The sequence below is a fragment of the Chroicocephalus ridibundus genome, chromosome 5 (assembly GCF_963924245.1).
Source record: "Chroicocephalus ridibundus chromosome 5, bChrRid1.1, whole genome shotgun sequence".
Taxonomy (NCBI): Eukaryota; Metazoa; Chordata; class Aves; order Charadriiformes; family Laridae; genus Chroicocephalus; species Chroicocephalus ridibundus.
Window position 1 is genome coordinate 58,420,845 of NC_086288.1, and position 17,217 is coordinate 58,438,061.

The 17,217-nt window shown below is 44.6% G+C and overlaps 1 protein-coding gene across 3 annotated transcripts in view; it reads left to right on the forward strand.

Moving 5' to 3' along the window:
* The first annotated feature begins 3,376 nt into the window (after positions 1-3,376).
* CPEB2 (cytoplasmic polyadenylation element binding protein 2) overlaps positions 3,377-17,217 on the forward strand; it is a 56,687-nt gene continuing 42,846 nt past the window's right edge. For all 3 annotated transcript variants that reach the window (XM_063335728.1, XM_063335730.1, XM_063335729.1), the window contains exons 1-2: positions 3,377-5,365; positions 8,151-8,429. In XM_063335728.1, coding sequence (XP_063191798.1) covers positions 4,187-5,365; positions 8,151-8,429 — 1,458 coding nt within the window. In that variant the 5' untranslated portion in view covers positions 3,377-4,186. The remainder of the gene's footprint in view (positions 5,366-8,150; positions 8,430-17,217) is intronic.

Sequence of the window (17,217 nt, forward strand, 5' to 3'; positions counted from 1 at the left end):
CTTCTATAGCATTGTTGGTTTGATTTGCCCCACAAAATTTAGCACATAGCGGATGACGCAGAACACCAGGCAAATAAGATGGTCATTTGCTCTCAGGCACTGACAAACCCCAGAAAGCTGTCAGCCCCAGCTCTGCCACAGGCCTCCTAGGTAAAGTTGATAACTGGCACATTGGCTGCAATGAATACGCAGATGCAGGTTGATTAATGGCCGCACAAACCATAAGTTAGGTATATTTGGTTTTACCGTACTGGCAGCTTGTTTTGCAACATCTGTTTTTTTCAGTTTACATATTGTGTACAGCGATATTGCACATGGCTTGGCATTCGCTGCTTGTAACGTTTGTTGTCTAGTCTAAGTGACTCATCCCAGCTCCGTGACTCTCTAGCTTCCCCAAGTCAGTCCGATGAGGGGCTCTGCCAGCGTGCTCTGTCCTTCAGGCCCAAGCATATGGTCGCTTTCTGATGACAATCGGGGAACGCGGAGTCCAAGCATCCCACTATCCCCTAAGGTCTGGACAGGCAAAGCTAGGAAGTTCCCAAGTTGCAAATGGTTGAGGTAACTGAAGGAAGCATTATACATGCTTAGCCTGTTCTTACACATTCATTTAGGCATCTATTTTCAGACATGATTACTTTCCTACTAACCCAATCCAAAAAAGCTCTCAAACCTTCCCTGGAAAGGGGCAGCTAAGATAAAAGAAAGCAGGAAGAAATCAAGTGATTACAAAGGAGAAAAAACATTAAAGCAAGAGGGTGTGAAGGCCAAATGGTCAAAAATCAAGAAACTGGGAACTGGAGAGAGAAAACAAACAGCGCCAAGGACAGGACTCGGCACTTCTTGATGGCACCAAGATGCCAGTTAAGAGACTTGACTTGGTGGAGGTGAGACCAGAATTTGTGGCTCCAGCACACGCCAAGGGGTCTCGTATCAGAGGCATGAGAGACATGATACACAGCCCAAAGGGTTCTTGGTTTGACTCAGTACAGCTGGTTTTGTTTTTATCAGAGTCAAGAAGCATATGCTGTAAGACCAAGGAGCACCAAAGACCTCCTGGGTCCCACAGCAAGATACAGCCAGAAGCTTTCCTCATAATCACCAAAGAGATCAGGTTTCTTTCTCTAAAGGTACCTGCATTAGGGTAGGATGAATCATCCTTTGGTAGCACCTGTCTTGTGTTTGTAGAAGATTAGGCGGCTAACGTAGAGCGGATGCTTTTTACATGGTTAAAAATAGATGAGATTCACCCCATTAAAGTTGTTTTAATATACATGCAGGATTGGGGTAGGTAACTACCATGGTAGAGATAAGCTGTCACAGAGGAGGTGAGTACTCTGGTCTTTCAGTCAGTTTAAAAAGACTACTCACAGACACCACGATGGCTGGTTTGAAGGAAGAATGGCTAGAATTTGGGCTTGATTTAAAGGTGAGGGACAGAGGAGCCAACCGCTTACAAAAAAAACCACAGCAAAACAAGTAGAAATAGGCAGTTGCTTACAGGAGAGACACAGCGCAGCGTTGCTTCCAACCATGCTAGACGCCTGAAAACGCCCCAGGTAGAGGACAGCTTCTGTCCGGGCTTGCACATAACCCAATGTCAGGCGTATGACACGAACGCAAAGGGAAGCCAGATGCTACCAGTTCTGCAGCTCACAAAACTAATGTTTACGAGGACTGTGCTGTGAAGAAACTCACTATTCAGAGAGGAACCATTACTCGGCCAGCAACATTTACTCGTCATGTGATCATCTGCAGGGCCTTGGTCTGCACTCTATTTTTTGCCACTTGTAAGACAGACGGCTGCAGAGTTCTTGAAACGGATGCCAACATAATGAATAATTCTGGAATACTAAGCCATAACACAGCAAAGATAAATATGTATCAATTACTCTTCTGTGCTGCAAATGTATTTTCATCTTAACCCTGCAAGATGGCATGGATACTCAAATACACCCACGCAGGTTCACGATCACATCAGAGATGACTGCAGATGCCGAAACAGTGTATTTTTTTTTCCCCTCTACATTTCATATGCGTGTAACAAACACACACAGATTTAACAAATAAGAATTGTTACACTGGGTCAGACCAAAGGTCCGTCGGCCAAATGGAAAGCAGCTATCCAGTCTTTGACAGTGGCCACTAATGGATGCCTAGAGAGAAGTACAATAGGTCAAGCATATAATGACACTTCCCCAATGTACTGGCACACTCAATAGCCATGTATTAATTCTCTCACTGCTGAACTACAGCTTTCCCAGAGCACAAAGGCAGCTCACTTATTTTAGTCTTTTCAGGGATATCAACATCTGTAACAGCATTACATCTATAGTTGCCAAACTGTGTACTTGTTTGCATTAAACAGTTGCCAGGAGTCATGCTTCCACTAGATGGAAAAAGGGGAAAACCCCACCTTTAATACCGTTTGTCCAGGAAATACCACAAAAAGTACCACCACAGTGCCACCACACCTCAGCAAGGGCCTCGGCTGAGCTCTTGGGGGTCTCTGCGGAGCGCAGCCAACGAGTGGCCACGGTGTGATGGCAGGGGTTGATGAAGGGGGGAGTGAACCACCCGCCTTCACCCCGACACTCCACTGCCCCACGGGGCCAGGAGTGCGGAGTGGGGCAGAGAGACCCCTCCACAGGGGGCCACCGCTGTGTCGCCCCGGCGCTGCCCCTACAGCTCCACACGGGCCGAGCAGCCGTGAGGAGACAGGGAGCCCACAGCCCCGCCGGGGGCGATACAGGAAGCCGCGCAGATCGCGTTCCGCCATGTTGCCCTCCCGCTGAGGGGAGGTGGGGGGCGGGGGGCGGGGCGGGGGTGGGGCTTCCCGGATGGACCTCCACGCGCGCGGCCCTACGTCAATGCAAATGAGCGGCGAAAGGGCGGGGCGCCACCGCCTCCCCGCGCGAGTGCCTGACGGGATCGCAGGAGGCGGGAGAAACCACCGCCCCAGCTCCCCCCCCACCCCTCCCGGCCGCCTGCAGCGGTCAGAGAAATAAAATCATTTTATTTCAGGTTGAGGGCAGGCACGGCATCGAGGCCCAAAGAGTGCCTTCCCCACCCAAACGGCCAGCAGGTCTCCGCGGTGTGACTCAAGGGCTGCCGCCTCGGCCCCCCCCGCTGAAGTGGTAGCGCCCACCCGGCTCGGCGGCGCCGTGCGCGCGGGCGTTGGCCAGCGCAAGCGCCCACCTCCCCCCGGGGAGCGGTGCCAGGGCCGGGCGAAGGGGGCGGCGCTCCCGGCGCAACTCATTATTCATGAGGGGGCGGAGCTGCCGGCTCATTACCAAGGTCGGGGCTGGGTGGCCAAGGGGGGTGGTGGCCGTGACGTAGCTATGACGGATTTTCCGGCGTTCTTAAAGGGCGTTGCAGCCGGCTCCTGGCCGGCAGTGGGGGCGGGGGAGGTGGTTGGGGGCTCGAGCGGCGACCTGCTGCCAAACCGGGGCCGTGCGGGGGTACCGGTGGCTGGCCTCCCTCCCTTCCCCGCCAGTACCTGGCCTGGAGCGCCCCGCGGTCCTCCCCGCGCTACGGTGTAGCGGGGGTCGGACGGAGGAGTTACCGGCGGGGTGTCGGGGGGAATGACCTGTCCGGGGTGTTTACGGTGATCTAGCGGGTCCCTGTGGGCGCGACTGCGGGCGGGAAGGGCCGCCCCACCGGGGGTGCCGACAGACCAGAAAAAAGCGGGGGGGGGGGAAACAACAAAGAAAAACCCTGATAAAAATAGTATTATTTATTATCAAAAGGCTCCGGTATTTTTAAAACCAGTAGAGTGGGGATTATGGCAAGGAAGAGGGCTTTATTCTAGAAAGTGGCTTTTTTGGGGGCTTATATAGTGGTTTGCGATAGGCGGGTGCTTAACACCCCCCTTCCCCCCCCTCCCCAAGGTTATTAATTATCTTTGTCTCCTCAGACCCCCGGGGTGGGGGGTTCGCCCCTCCGCCGGGCCGGTGTCGGGGATCACCGCCTCGGGCTCCCCGCAGGCGGCCACCCCCTGCCCGCCCTTGGGTGTAGGAGGCGCTGGCTCCGCCGGCTCCTTCCCCTCCCCGGCAGCAGCCTCTCATTCCTCCTCCTCCTCCTCCTCCTCCTGCCCCTTCTCACCCGCTGTAACCGGTTCCTCCGGCGGGTCGCCGCCGCCGCCCTCCCCGTTCCCCCTTGGCGGCCGGTGCTGCCCCATCCCCACACCATGCAGGATGAGCTGCTCCTGGGGGTGACACAGCAGCAGCAGCCAGGCAGCGAGAGGCTGGGCAGCAGCCCCGCATCAGGACACCCCCCTCCCGGCCACCCCTCCTCTGACTTTAAACCCAGTCTCAGCCCCCACCAGGATTTAAACAAGCAGCAACCGCAGCAGCAGCAGCAACAGCCGCCGCCTCCTCAGCTGAGCCAGAAGAGGAAAGAGTTTAAGCAGCAGCTCAGCAGCCCAGCCCAGCTCGGCAGCAGCCACCCCCTGAATAACCACCACCCCCCCGACTATCATCACCACCCCCCTCAGCAGCAGCAGCCGCCGCCGCAGCAGTTCAGCCACCCCACTGACAAGTACCAGCAGCAGCTCCAGCTCCTCAGCGCTCACCCCCCGGAGCCGCCGCGGACCGGGGACTACCCGCACCACCGGCCCCTCGGCCCCGCCGAGCGCAAGGGCGGCGCGGACAGGGGGGGGTCGGAGCGGCTCGCCCCTTCCCGCCCGGGGGGATCGGTGGCCGCCGACCCCAATGTGGGGGTGGCCGCCGCCGCCTCCTGCCTGAATCCGCCTCCGTCTCCTCCTCATCTGCAGGCGAGAGCCAAGCCGCCCCCCATGGAGTCCCCCCCGAACAGCCACTTGCTGGGCAGCCCCGGGAACCTCCTGCCCGGCGGGCTCGGCTCTGGCTTCAGCAGCCTGCAGAGCCCGGAGATCCCCAGCCCCCATCACCAGAGCGGGGGCGGCTCCTCCTCGGCGGCTTCCCCTCCTCCTCCGCCGCTGCCCGGCTTCGGCACCCCCTGGTCGGTGCAGACCTCGTCGCCGCCTCCGCAGCAGACGCAGCAGCCTCCGGTCTCCAGCGGCGGCGGGGGCCAGATCAGCGCGATGCCGCCCCCGAGCCCGGAATCCGAGACCAGCTTCTACCCGGGGATACCGTCATCCATCAACCCCGCTTTCTTCCAGAGCTTCTCGCCGGTGTCTCCTCACAACCCCTGCGCCGGGCCCTTCAGCAGCCCCTTCTCGGCCGCCGCCCCCCCGCCGCCGCCGCCGATGAATTTACCTCAGCAGCAGCAGCAGCAGCAACAGCAGAACCGGAGATCCCCTGTGAGCCCCCAGCTCCAGCACCAACACCAGGCGGCGGCCGCCGCCGCCGCCTTCCTGCAGCAGAGAAACTCCTACAACCACCACCAGGTACCGGGCGGCGGCGGGGAGGGCCGGGCAGCCGCGGCGGGGCGGCAGGGAGACCGGGCCAGCCGTCTCCGGAGGGGAGACCGGGGCGGAAAGGGGAGACCGGGGCGAGGGGGACGGGGAGGGGAGGGCTCCGCTCCCTTCGTTTCGCTAGTGACGGCAGCCGGGGGGTTCCTCTCTCCCCGCTGCCGGGCGAGGCCGGGCGGCAGTGACAGCCCGGCGAGACCGCGGAAGCAGGGCGGGGCCCGGCCCGGCCGCCGTCGCCCTGTCGCGCTCGGCGGGCCCGAGGGCCGCCGGTGAGAAGGCACCTGCGCCCCCCCCACCCCCGCCCGCTGCGGGGACCGGACGGGGAGGCGGCCGTAGGGGTCGGGCCGTGCCGGGCGGCTGTTGGCAGCGGCCCGCCCCGCGCCCCGGCCGCTGCTCCCCGCCCGTTCCGGCTGGCAGGTGGCGGGGCGGCCGCTTCGGTCGCGGGCTGTGACCGGCCGCCCCCCCTTCTCGGTGCGGCGACCCAGGGACGCCGTTTCTTTTCGGGATGAGAGGAGGGGGTTTCCCTTGATAAAAAAGGGTAAACGCTCCTTTTTCCTGTCAAAAAGGAGTTTCGCCGTGAAAATATCCCCCGTCCCCGCAGCGAGCGCGGTGTCCCCGGAACAATGAGCCTGACAGCTCCGGCCGGCGCCGCCTCCCCCCGCCCCGGGAAGCCCCTTCCCCGGCCCCGGGTGGCGCTGGGTTGGGCGGGCACAGGCCACCGACGGTGGGTTCAGATGGGAAAGCTGTCAAACGTTTTAAACGTTTTTCCCCGAAATCACTTGGGATTTGTATCCCAAGGCAGCGCTGTGTTTCGCGTTGCCCTGGTTCTGCCGGTGGTTTTAACCGAGCGGCGTAACCAGCCCCTGTTGAAATGGAAGTTTTCTTCCTGGAACAAAATATCCATCGTAAGAAATGGGGGAAAAGCAGGTCCACGTTAATATTATCTGCTCGTGTGTTACGGCCGCATCTTGCTCCGATCATCTGCTAGGTTGTGAAGGGCCGAAGTTATACAGGCCTCACCTTAATTTTTCTTTCATTCTAGTATTAAATCGTGCCCGTTTTAATCGGTAGAGCTGGGTTTGTGAAGCATTTCTGTCAGAACTGGAATCTCCCATTAAGTGTGCGTGTCCAAGAGCTGATTTGGATGCATCGTGATTAGGAGCTAGCTGTCCATAATAACATCCGTAACAACCCTCTTCAAACAAATTCCAAAGCCATTCTCCAGCAGTGAGGTGTACAGGAATTTTCTCTCGGTTACAAGTTGTAGGTAAACTTAAACGGTGCCATGACAGCATAGCTCGCAATATTAGAGGCTTGTTAACATTTGGCATTATCTCTTAAGGATTGTTTCACAATAGAGTGCCTGCCTCTCCCAAAATTCCAACCAAAGTATTCAAGTTTTACAACATAATTATTTATAATTATATAGAACGGGATGTTTTCCTAATTACTTGACCAAAAATGGCTTTAGTGGGGGTTTTTGTTTGTTTTCTAGGGGGAGGTGGTGTTATAATTTTATCTTTCTGTCTTCAGAAAGTCCCATTATATCTAATACAAAACGTATTGACGTGCTTTAAATTTTTAAGTTACTAGAATTACAAGCTGAGGGTTGCTTGCAGGTAAGCTTTGAGGTACAAGTACTATGTTTTGACTTCACAGAAGAACTGAATTTAGAATATCCAGCACACACCATTTCTGTGCTTGAGAAAAAGCCTTTCCAAGAACAGTCAGATCTGAGAACACTAAAGATAAATACTGTTCTTCACTGTCAGTCAGGCTCAGTGGGTCCACCTTTTGGTAATATGACAACCACTATAGGTCACTTTTTAGCACAAGTTGTGTTTTAGGAATAAAAACTTATCATCCTGTAAAATCTTCCCTCTAAAGACTGCTTACATTTTCATGTTGAGGAATATAGTGCACTTGTTGGATACAGAAATACTTTATACTGTGTCTAAACAGTAAAAAAAAAAAAAATCCTCAAAAAAACCCCCAGATTCCACCCTGCAGAATTCCACAGATACTCCTCTTCATTAGTTCAGAAATACTTGAGCAGTGGCTTCAGAATAATGCATTTTAATGTGGAAATGTTAAGATAGCTCCTTCAAACAGATTCTCTGTACAGTAATCAGTGCTCTTTTTGCTCTTATATGGTAATACTGAGACAATGATACTCAAAATATTGGGAGAAAAAAATCAATCTGCCATCTGAATTTTAATTTTTAAATTTCTGCTCACTGTAGTGAAATACTACTACACACCAAGTAAAAAAAATTGCTATTAGTAGTATTATTATTTTAATAATAATTTTAAAAATTGATCTCTGAAATTCTTCTGTTGTTTTTGCAGAGATCTCTCTATATAATACCAACTAACGTATGATAAAATGGTCTCAGTTTTTTTTGTAATGTGGTTTTACATTGTGGAATGTAAACAACATGGAATTGTTCTGCATAGCTATAAAGAATGCTACCAATTACTAAATTGATAATCTAAATTGCTTGCACAAGTACTGCAGGGTTTTTTTGGGGGGTGTATGGGGAGGTGGGAATTAAAATGATTTTTTTCCATTATTCTGTTTCTTCCTTGCCTCAGTAATTAATTTAGATGTTATCAGGAAAGAGTGTTTATAGAAATCTCTGTGCGCTGATTACTTGGTGGCTGGTTCGTTTGTTTTTTGTTGTTTTGTTGGGGTTTTTTTTTAAAGTAAAAAAACACGTAAAGTATTTTCAAAATAATATAAATGAATCTTTCTTTTTAGCCTCTTCTGAAGCAGTCGCCCTGGAGCAATCAGAGTAGCGGCTGGAGCACAGGAAATATATCCTGGGGAGGAATGCATGGCAGAGACCATCGTAGAACTGGAAACATGGGAATTCCAGGAACTATGAACCAGATCTCTCCTTTGAAGAAGCCCTTTTCTGGTAATGTCATAGCTCCTCCTAAATTTACTCGCTCCACTCCATCACTGACACCAAAATCGTGGATTGAAGATAATGTTTTCCGAACTGACAACAACAGTAATACTCTCCTTCCTTTGCAGGTAAGGATGGTATGTAACTGGTGTGTTCATAGTCTTGCATAGCACTTTGGCTTCATTCACTATAAAGGAGAATTAAACAGTGATTACAGCCCTGATACTTGGTTTGAAAATTGTGTATTTCTGTATTACCTTGAGTCCTAAATTGCAACGAACCCCAGCGTTTTCACAGCATATTCAACAATATATGATCGTAACACTTAATTAAGAGTATTGACTGCCAAGAAAGATAGAAACTGTAGCCGCTTATGCAGCAATAGAACTAAATGTCTTTAATCCAGCAAGTATTTTCTGCCTATGGTAACACTTGTATTCTTATAAGTCCCTTTAAAACTCAGGATTTTTTTTGTTCGTTTGTCCTTGTATGTAGGTTTCCTTACTTTTGTAGGTGGCTCTGAGTCTTTGTCACGTTCGCCTTTTACTGGTATTCTAGGCTGACATTCGCATGTTAGTGAGATTTTTTTTTTTTTGCTCCACATTTTATCAACTTTTATGTTACGTTTTGGCTGGAAGCCCTGTGATTTAGAAGTGTTAAACGGAGGATGTGTCTTAGAGCTAAAGATCTGGGTTCATCTCCTGAATTTTGCCAGTGACATCTTATGTGACTTTAGGTAAGTCACTTAACTTCAGCCTCAGTTACCTGTTGATAAAATGCTATTTTTCCTATTCCTACCTATATTTATTTAGTCATAACATTTCTTGTTAGCGGAGACCTTTATTTTGGATCCCAGTCTCAGTTGCCATTCTAACAATTTATAATTTTTGCATGGGATTTTTTGTGACAAAAAAGCTTGGGCAACTTATTTTAGAAATGAAGAATTTTAAAATAGAAAGCAGATTATTCCATTAATTCTGTACATTCTTTAATTTTCGTAATGCCTGCGTTAGCTTTGGTTACTATAGTAGCTGAGCTACTATATTCCAGCAAAAGTAAAAAAGATAATATGCAGAGAAAATAATTAGAATGTTTCTTTATCTCCACATAAGGCTATTATAGTTGGGTTTTGTTAGGTTTCACACAGAGTAACCCAGAGTTTCATTTGTCATAATTGTGACTATGTTTGAGTTTGTACAGCTGTATTTGCATCAATTAGCAAGCTAATCCTTATGTAGCTGTAATAGTGGCAAAAGGCTGCTTCCTGGGACCGGATTTCCCACTAGAGTTCCAATTCTTACCATTTTGCTGGTGCAGTTCCACTTGGCATGAGAGGCCGTGTCCCGACTCTGTGCAGGGGAGCTCCGACACTTGCAGTATTCTTGAGGCTAATAGTGACTTTTGGACATACCTAAATTCTGCTCCCAAGCGTGTGCCTTGGACCTGAAAACTTAAGAGGATTTGCCTATACTGTGAAGACCTGTTCCATTAAGTAGCCTTGCTAGCTGGAATAGTATAGTTGAATACTTTTTGTGGGGATGGAAAGACGGCGGCAGGGAAAAAGGTGCCATTCTTTATGTATTCAACCCGATCTGTTAAGGAAAACGGATTACAGATAGGCAATACTTTGTGGTGGAAGGCTGCAAGAATAGTTGAAAGTAAACACTGAAATGTCTCCCGAAGATGTTAGCTTAAGGAATGGGGGTTAAAAATATTAATGCCGTCATATGTTGAAACTGCAGTGACGTACACATTGGAATTCATATGCAGCTAAGCACAAGTTGTGAATATATGTACTCATTCAATATGCCTTACAAGTCAGTGTGACTATTACTTTGAACTTTCAGAAGCTTCTACAGCAGTCATCTAATATAGATGAACTCATTTTATGTCTAAACAAAAGTCTTCTTCATTCCAACTAATCTAAATCACTCCTATCTAGTAGGGTAGAAAAAAATTCTTGCAATTTAACTTTATAAAAAATTACATTAATGTTTCTGTTTGGGGTTGTTGGGTTGGGTTTTTCGTTTTGTTTTTTTTTTTTTTGAAGAGAGAGGGCCAGAGAGAGAAGGTGGGCACGCTTAATTGTTGTTGGTCTTACCTGTGAGCACCAGAGCCACCAATTAAATAGACCTGTTTGTCTGCCTGTATTTATGCTGTAGATCTACCTGTGCTTAAATCTCTCCCTTGCGTGTAGTCATCATTGCAGAACACAGTAAAAACATTCCCTTTTGAAGGGTTGCAGTGTTATCTACTGCTATTGTGGAAACACTAGATGTTTCTGTAAATTACTTTGCTACACTGAAATCATGTTCTTATTTTTCAGTTATTATACTATTGTTATATGGTTAATTCCTTGTGATGACTGTTATATTTTGCAAGTCACAATGAAAAAGTTAAATAGAGCTTGGAGCTCATGCTTCTTTTCATCAGGACTTGTGTTGGCAATTGCGATGCTGTCAAACACCCATCTTGCTAATTTGTACTGTGCTTGTCTCCTTCCATAAAAGGCTGAGGTATTTAGATTGAGGATTCTTAAAGATACAGTAGCAATTTCAGAAGATACTAAAAAATAGCAATAACTTAAATTTTGTGCCATTTGGAAAGTCTTGCATGAAAGCATTTATGTGTACATAGAAGCTACCTATTTCTTCCAGGCTTCCGCAGATCAAACACATCTTAGCATGCATGTTAAGTACATACTGCATCATTTGCAGTTTTGCAGAATACTCTTCCGCATGATCACGCATCTTTGTTTTAACTGCAGTAGTCATTTTGTATGGTGGGGATAAATCACCTCTCCTCCGAACTTTAGCTAGCTCAAGCTTAGCAAATGAAAACAGCTTAGAAAAGCCGGTGTCCTCACTGACTAACTTTCTGTAGATCATTAATGTTCTGTTACTATTTTTAAAAATGCTATGTATTTTTTCGCTAAGTCCGAATGGCATTTAGCAGTGTCAGCTGCTCATCCAGTTTCTGTGAAACATGCATGTGATGCAAATAAGATAAACCACAGAGGAATCGTGTACAAATTCAAAGCCTTTCCCTTCCATGAAACTTCTTTATTCTTTGGTTTTTGCCATTGATGGATGGCCCCCCGTATAGAACTAACGTAAATTCTGATGAAAATAATGTTTCTTGGCATTAAACTAATATACCAGTGACAATTAATGTCATTACTGATAACTGGAAAAGTAATTATGCGTATAACTTACAGGGATGAAAGCAGATTTTCTATACTTCATAGTTAGAACTGAAACATATCCCACGTGAAGCTGAATTCACAGTGGCCACATTAGTTACAGCAAAGCTTATTTTGCTTACAGCGGTTACGGAGGACATCTCTCAGGGGAATGTTCCAAAGTTCAAGAGTTGTTTTTTTTGTTCTTAAATAAAAATAGTTAAACATCATGGCAACACTGATTTAAATACAAGCAAATTAAGCCAATAGCTAAGTTTTTCTGATGTGACTCACTATCAGAAGCTTTTTTTTTCCTCCCTCAGGTTCTTAAGATAACACAAACTACATCAATGAAAGTTCTTTCATGGTCAAAATTATGTCTACAAGTTTAAGTTCTGCCATATTGCTTGCACCATTACAGGTACTTCGTATAGGGAAGGGATTGTTGCCTTGTACCAGAATTATTAAGGAACAGTTAGAAGTCTTGTCAGATATTCATACTTAAGCATTTGGGGAGCCTATTTCTCCTTAGAGAGCATCTAGGCTCCTTATTTAGATAATCTAATTTTCCAGAACATCATACCTGGCACCACTGACCATACACAGCCCCTGGGATTCCAGTTGAGGCACTTGGACAATATGAATATTCTGTCTTATTCCCTGATCTGAAGTACAAAAAAAAAAATGCATGAAAGGCACAAAGCTGAGACTATATTTATAATCTCAGGTGTTGTTTTTTCGCAAAAAAACCTCCATGCTTGACACATTTTCTGTGGCCAAAACACAAACACAGAAATCAGTGTTTTCTATATTAATTTTTTTCATTTACGTTCCTTGGATGAGGAAAATAATTAACCATTTCTAAATCACTCCTTTTTTATTGCAGTGTCTGGTAACCCTATTTTGATTGCAAGCTTATTGTTTCTTAATATCTTGCAAATAAGCTTACTAAAACCTATTGTAAGTTTAATGATACACTTCAGTCTTGTACACTTCAGTGTTTAACTGTTTTCATTCTAGTAAAAACACTGCATTCTATGAATATGAATTTAGTTTCTACGTCCCTTTTGAGTTAAGGAAATAACACTGCATGTCCGGGTGTTTTTCACCTTGATTTGTCCTTCCTGTTTGTTCAAACAAACAGTACATGCAATGTTCATGGTCCGAAAAGCTGAGCTTTATTATTCTATGTTTGAATATATCTCTCCAGCTGGGAAATGTGTATGGTAAGGTACCATTTCTCACAAATGTGTTTTTTTCTTTTTCTATTTATTTTTGAAATGTGCTAAAGTTTTCAAAAAAAACCCATGACACTTGGAAAGCAAAAGGAGTTTTAAGATTGTACATCACAACAGGTTTTTAGATATTTAATTTAAAGGGCTGTCATGTTGTTTCCATCTCATCATCACTTCTATTCAGAGGATTTCAGGTTCTCAATATGACAGTTTTAGTACAGTTTAATAAATGTACCTTAACAGTTTAAATGGCTAATCTAGACGATGCATATGCCAGTCAATATTAGATGAGGAACAAGTTCCTGAAGTTGTGTTCTTTATGCCATATTTAGAATCCTAAGTAGGTGGCCTGTTTCTTTGGAAGTGCTGAGTGTTTGGCAACTCATGTTAATCTTGAAGGCATTGTCAGTGTCTAGCTGCTAAGTTCTCTTAGTCTTCAGACCAGTGTAATTGTCCAAACACTGATTTATAAGCCAGGCTTTGCCATTTTATTTTTACTAAGCCAATACCTGCAACAGAACAGTGTCTTCAGGATTTTTAATGCAGTAGACTGATTACCTGGGGCTAATTAAATAACATACAAAACCAGATATTTGTGTCTGAGGACATCTCTAACTGGAGAAAACAGTCTACTGCCATACTTTTGATTTCAGGATCAAGACCTTTGAATGAATGGTATCGGGAGCTGCACAGATGAATGACTCAAAGGAATCAATTAGCGGAAAGTTTGTGGGGCTTACCATACAAATGTTTTTATGACTTTTTATGAAGTAAGAATTCTCTCCTGCTGTTAAAATTTGCTTCAGTTATACAGCTCATTCTACTAATGCAAGTCAAAATCAGAGTTAGGAAAATTCAACAAAATATTTAGCAGACATGGTAGCATAGCAATGACGTGTACGCTAAGTAGCGTATCTTGTTCATTCTGTCTGCCAATGGGTGGTTGTTCTTGAAGTTAAAATGAATATATTCTCACCTAAGATCTATCCAAAAGTACATTTACTGTGTGGTCTGATGTATTTGCATTTAAGTACTCAAGAGTGTATAGATATTTCTAGACGGGGAGGGAGTGTGAAGAGGATTTAAAAAAACAAAACAAAAAAAAAAAAACACTAAACCAAGAGAACCCAAAACTTGAATAGCAACTTCCCCTTCAAATGTCTAATTGTTCCTTTAGTTATTTTGTTGAAGCTATTAATACACAAATCTTCTAGATTTGCCTCATAAATCAATCTTGCCAAGCCATTAATCATCTCCATAACGTATCTGGTTTGTTTCCAGTTTATGAAAGTATATTCTTGAGCTGAAGTACTGCACTATGGACACAGTACATGCTGTTGGGTGGGGTGGTGTTTTGGTTTTTTTAAATGCTTATGTAGTTGGGAAGTAGGTGTGTCTTTGCCACAGGACCTGTTCTTGGTGCATTTTAGGCTCAATTTAGCTAGCTTACGTAGCAGATTGTGTTAAAACACTTTTGTTGTCAGGCTGACTGTTCACAGATGTCTACCAAATATTATAGTTCATCTTTACCACTAATGACACCATGGAAAGTAACCAACCAATTTCGTGGGTCTACTTTAAGCCTTCCTCCTTGCTTTTTTTATAGAACTAAAATTGTAGTTGTCATTGGTTTTCATATTAAGTTTCTCATTTACACTAGTTATGGTTTCAACAAGGGGCTTATGATTATAGTATGTCTTCACTAAAATGAGAACAACTTGAAGTTTGGATGTTAGCAAAGATGATATTTTAGAATATATAATGTCCTTAATTGTCAGGTTATTACTGCTAACAGTAACACCAAATACTCTGTTCGGGTAGTTTAAGTCTGTGATTACTTTATTATTAAATCAGCTGTCACTTTCTACTCTTAAAACACACTTTTATTCAGGTCAGTTTTAAGGTGAAAAAGTAGAACTTGTTAATATTTTAGTTTGGGAAGTGATTTTCAAAAAAGTTTCTTTAATCAAGCTTTTAAAAAATTCAGTTAATTCAGCACGGTCACAGCTGCAGAGTCTTGGCAGCCAGCTAAGACCATATTCAAAACTGACTAGAAGCTTTATGACTTTTTAAGTTGTTTCCAACCTCCATTGGATGGTGCTACATTTCTTTAGAATATGAAGGGATGTGTAAAGGAGCATATTTTAAAGATACTTGCATTTACTGAATTTAATAGCTATGTTAGAAGTATATATTTTTTTTTAATTCAAGTAGTCCTACTACTTGATCAGTAGTAGTACAGATCAGTAATGTAAAGCATGTGTCCAAAGTTGTGTAACTTAACTATGAACCTCTATTTTTACTGTTTGTGGTTAAAGATTAGCAAAATTCTATTCCCTGTTTAATACTTTTTGTCCTTATATTTGCTTTATGCATAAATGACAATATGTAAGCTTTCAGATGTGACTGCGCGGAGTTTCTGCAAATGCTCAAACAGGATAATCTTTGCATAAATTGTATCGATGTATTTAGAAGTCCTAAATAGATTGTGCCAAGAAAAATGATTTGTCCAACAACTTCGTGTCGAAACTTGCTCTTCAGAGAAAGCTGCCCTCCTCCCATTCATCCCACGTTTAGCCATATGGGGAGAGGACTTCTGAAATGCGCAGTCTGAAGATGGATTTTGCATGACATTGTCAAAAAGTCCTTCTAGCATTAACTGTGTTCTATGGTAGGATACTTCATGCTGCTCCTGTATTGTGTAAATTTGTAAAAATTCAGAAATAATTATCGCTTTTATGTAAACTTTCTTACATAGTCTTAACTTTTAAGCTGAGGTGATAATTTGTCACTTAGCCGTATACCTCTGAATCTGTAGGCAGTTATACCAAAAACACGTTTTCAATTCTTCTGCGTGTGGATGCAGTTGTGATTCTGTTATTGGAAAGGTAGGTCAAGCATTCAAGATTCAAATGTTTATGCAGTTAAAAAGAAATAAAAAGCTAGTGTGAGAATTTGTAGTGCTTGGGAGAAGTTAGCTGTCGGCTCTGGGGAGAAAACTAGCATTATGTTGTGACATTCCACTGATATATGGACTTTCTGACACAGCAAGAGTTCACTTGCTTCTTAGCACAGGACTGATGAGCCACAGAGGTGAGGGAAATGCAAAATATTTTACAGGAATTCAGCCTTGACAAAAGGGGCTTTTGGAGTCAGGATGATACAAAACTTGTATTAATGTATACGCTTCTGTATCAGTGCCTTTGTGCTACTGATTGTCTTTCGTTTCATTATTTCAACACGGTTGATAAGCAGTTATCTTCTGAAACAACCTGGAACTACCTTTAAAACAACATGGAAATAGTTCTAATTCTTGGGACTATTTCCATGTTGTTTTAAAGGTAGTTCCAGGTTGTTTTAGAAGATAACTGCTTATCAACCGTGTTGAAATAATTAAACTGAAGATAGTTGTCCATGCATGTGGAAATAGTCCTAATTCTTGGGACTATCTAAAACAATCATGATCGGTGGTAATGCTTTCCGTGCTCTTCCCAAAGATTGAGGAAAAATCACAGTGGAAGTTTTCTGATCGCATAGAGCATGTTATAGTAGAACCATCTCCTTCTAAACTGTTGTGGATTTTTTTTTTTCTATTGTAGAACTTTCTAGAAGATCTTTGCTGATGTGACCTACATTACTGAAATACTTTTAAGTTCTGCTTTGAAATGAAGTCTTCATATTTGCATAGATAACTGTGCTCTTTAAAGATATGATGTACATATTTGGGGAGCAGAACACAGTGTGTTAGCATTATAAAGCCTAGTTGCAGAAAGGTTTAAAATGAACCTTGTACCCAAAGAATGACTTAGTCCTTTTGAGATAGTTAAATTTCATATAATGCTGCTTTATAGTATATAGCTCATCAAGCGTGAACTGGAGAAGATGTTAAAAGTTTGGAGCACCAATTACCTAGATATTACCCAAACTCACAAGCACATAGTGTGGTGTGGGTAGTGAGACAGCAGAATACAGTTCCCATATTTAAATCCTGCTTTACTGTAATGTATTCACAACATTTTTTTATTGTATGGTACATGCCTATTGCATGTTTCCACTGCCAGAAATGAAGTAATACAATTCAAAAAAAAAACCAAACCTCTTTTTTTAGCTTTATAGATACAAACTTCCTAAGGTGTAAAGGGGACGGGAAGAGTTTATTTATTCTGCTTCCAGCAGCGCAAGACCTTTCATTTTGAATACATAGAACTTGCAAAACAGAACAATGCAAGAGCGAAGTTACAATCATTGCACCGTGTCAGCCACTGGATCAGTGTATGAATGAATCACAAACGTATGTTTTATGTTTTACTTTGCCATTTCTCTGTAAGATCCACAACTAAATGGGTCAGCTTTACAAATCAACTACGATTGAGCCCTTTTTGACAGGCTTCTGCTCTCCAGACCAAAGTTAAGCCTGCAGTAACAATGATTTGCCAGATAATCACGTTATCTCAATGTATATGTATAGCAATGATCAAAAAATAAATAATAAACTCTTAT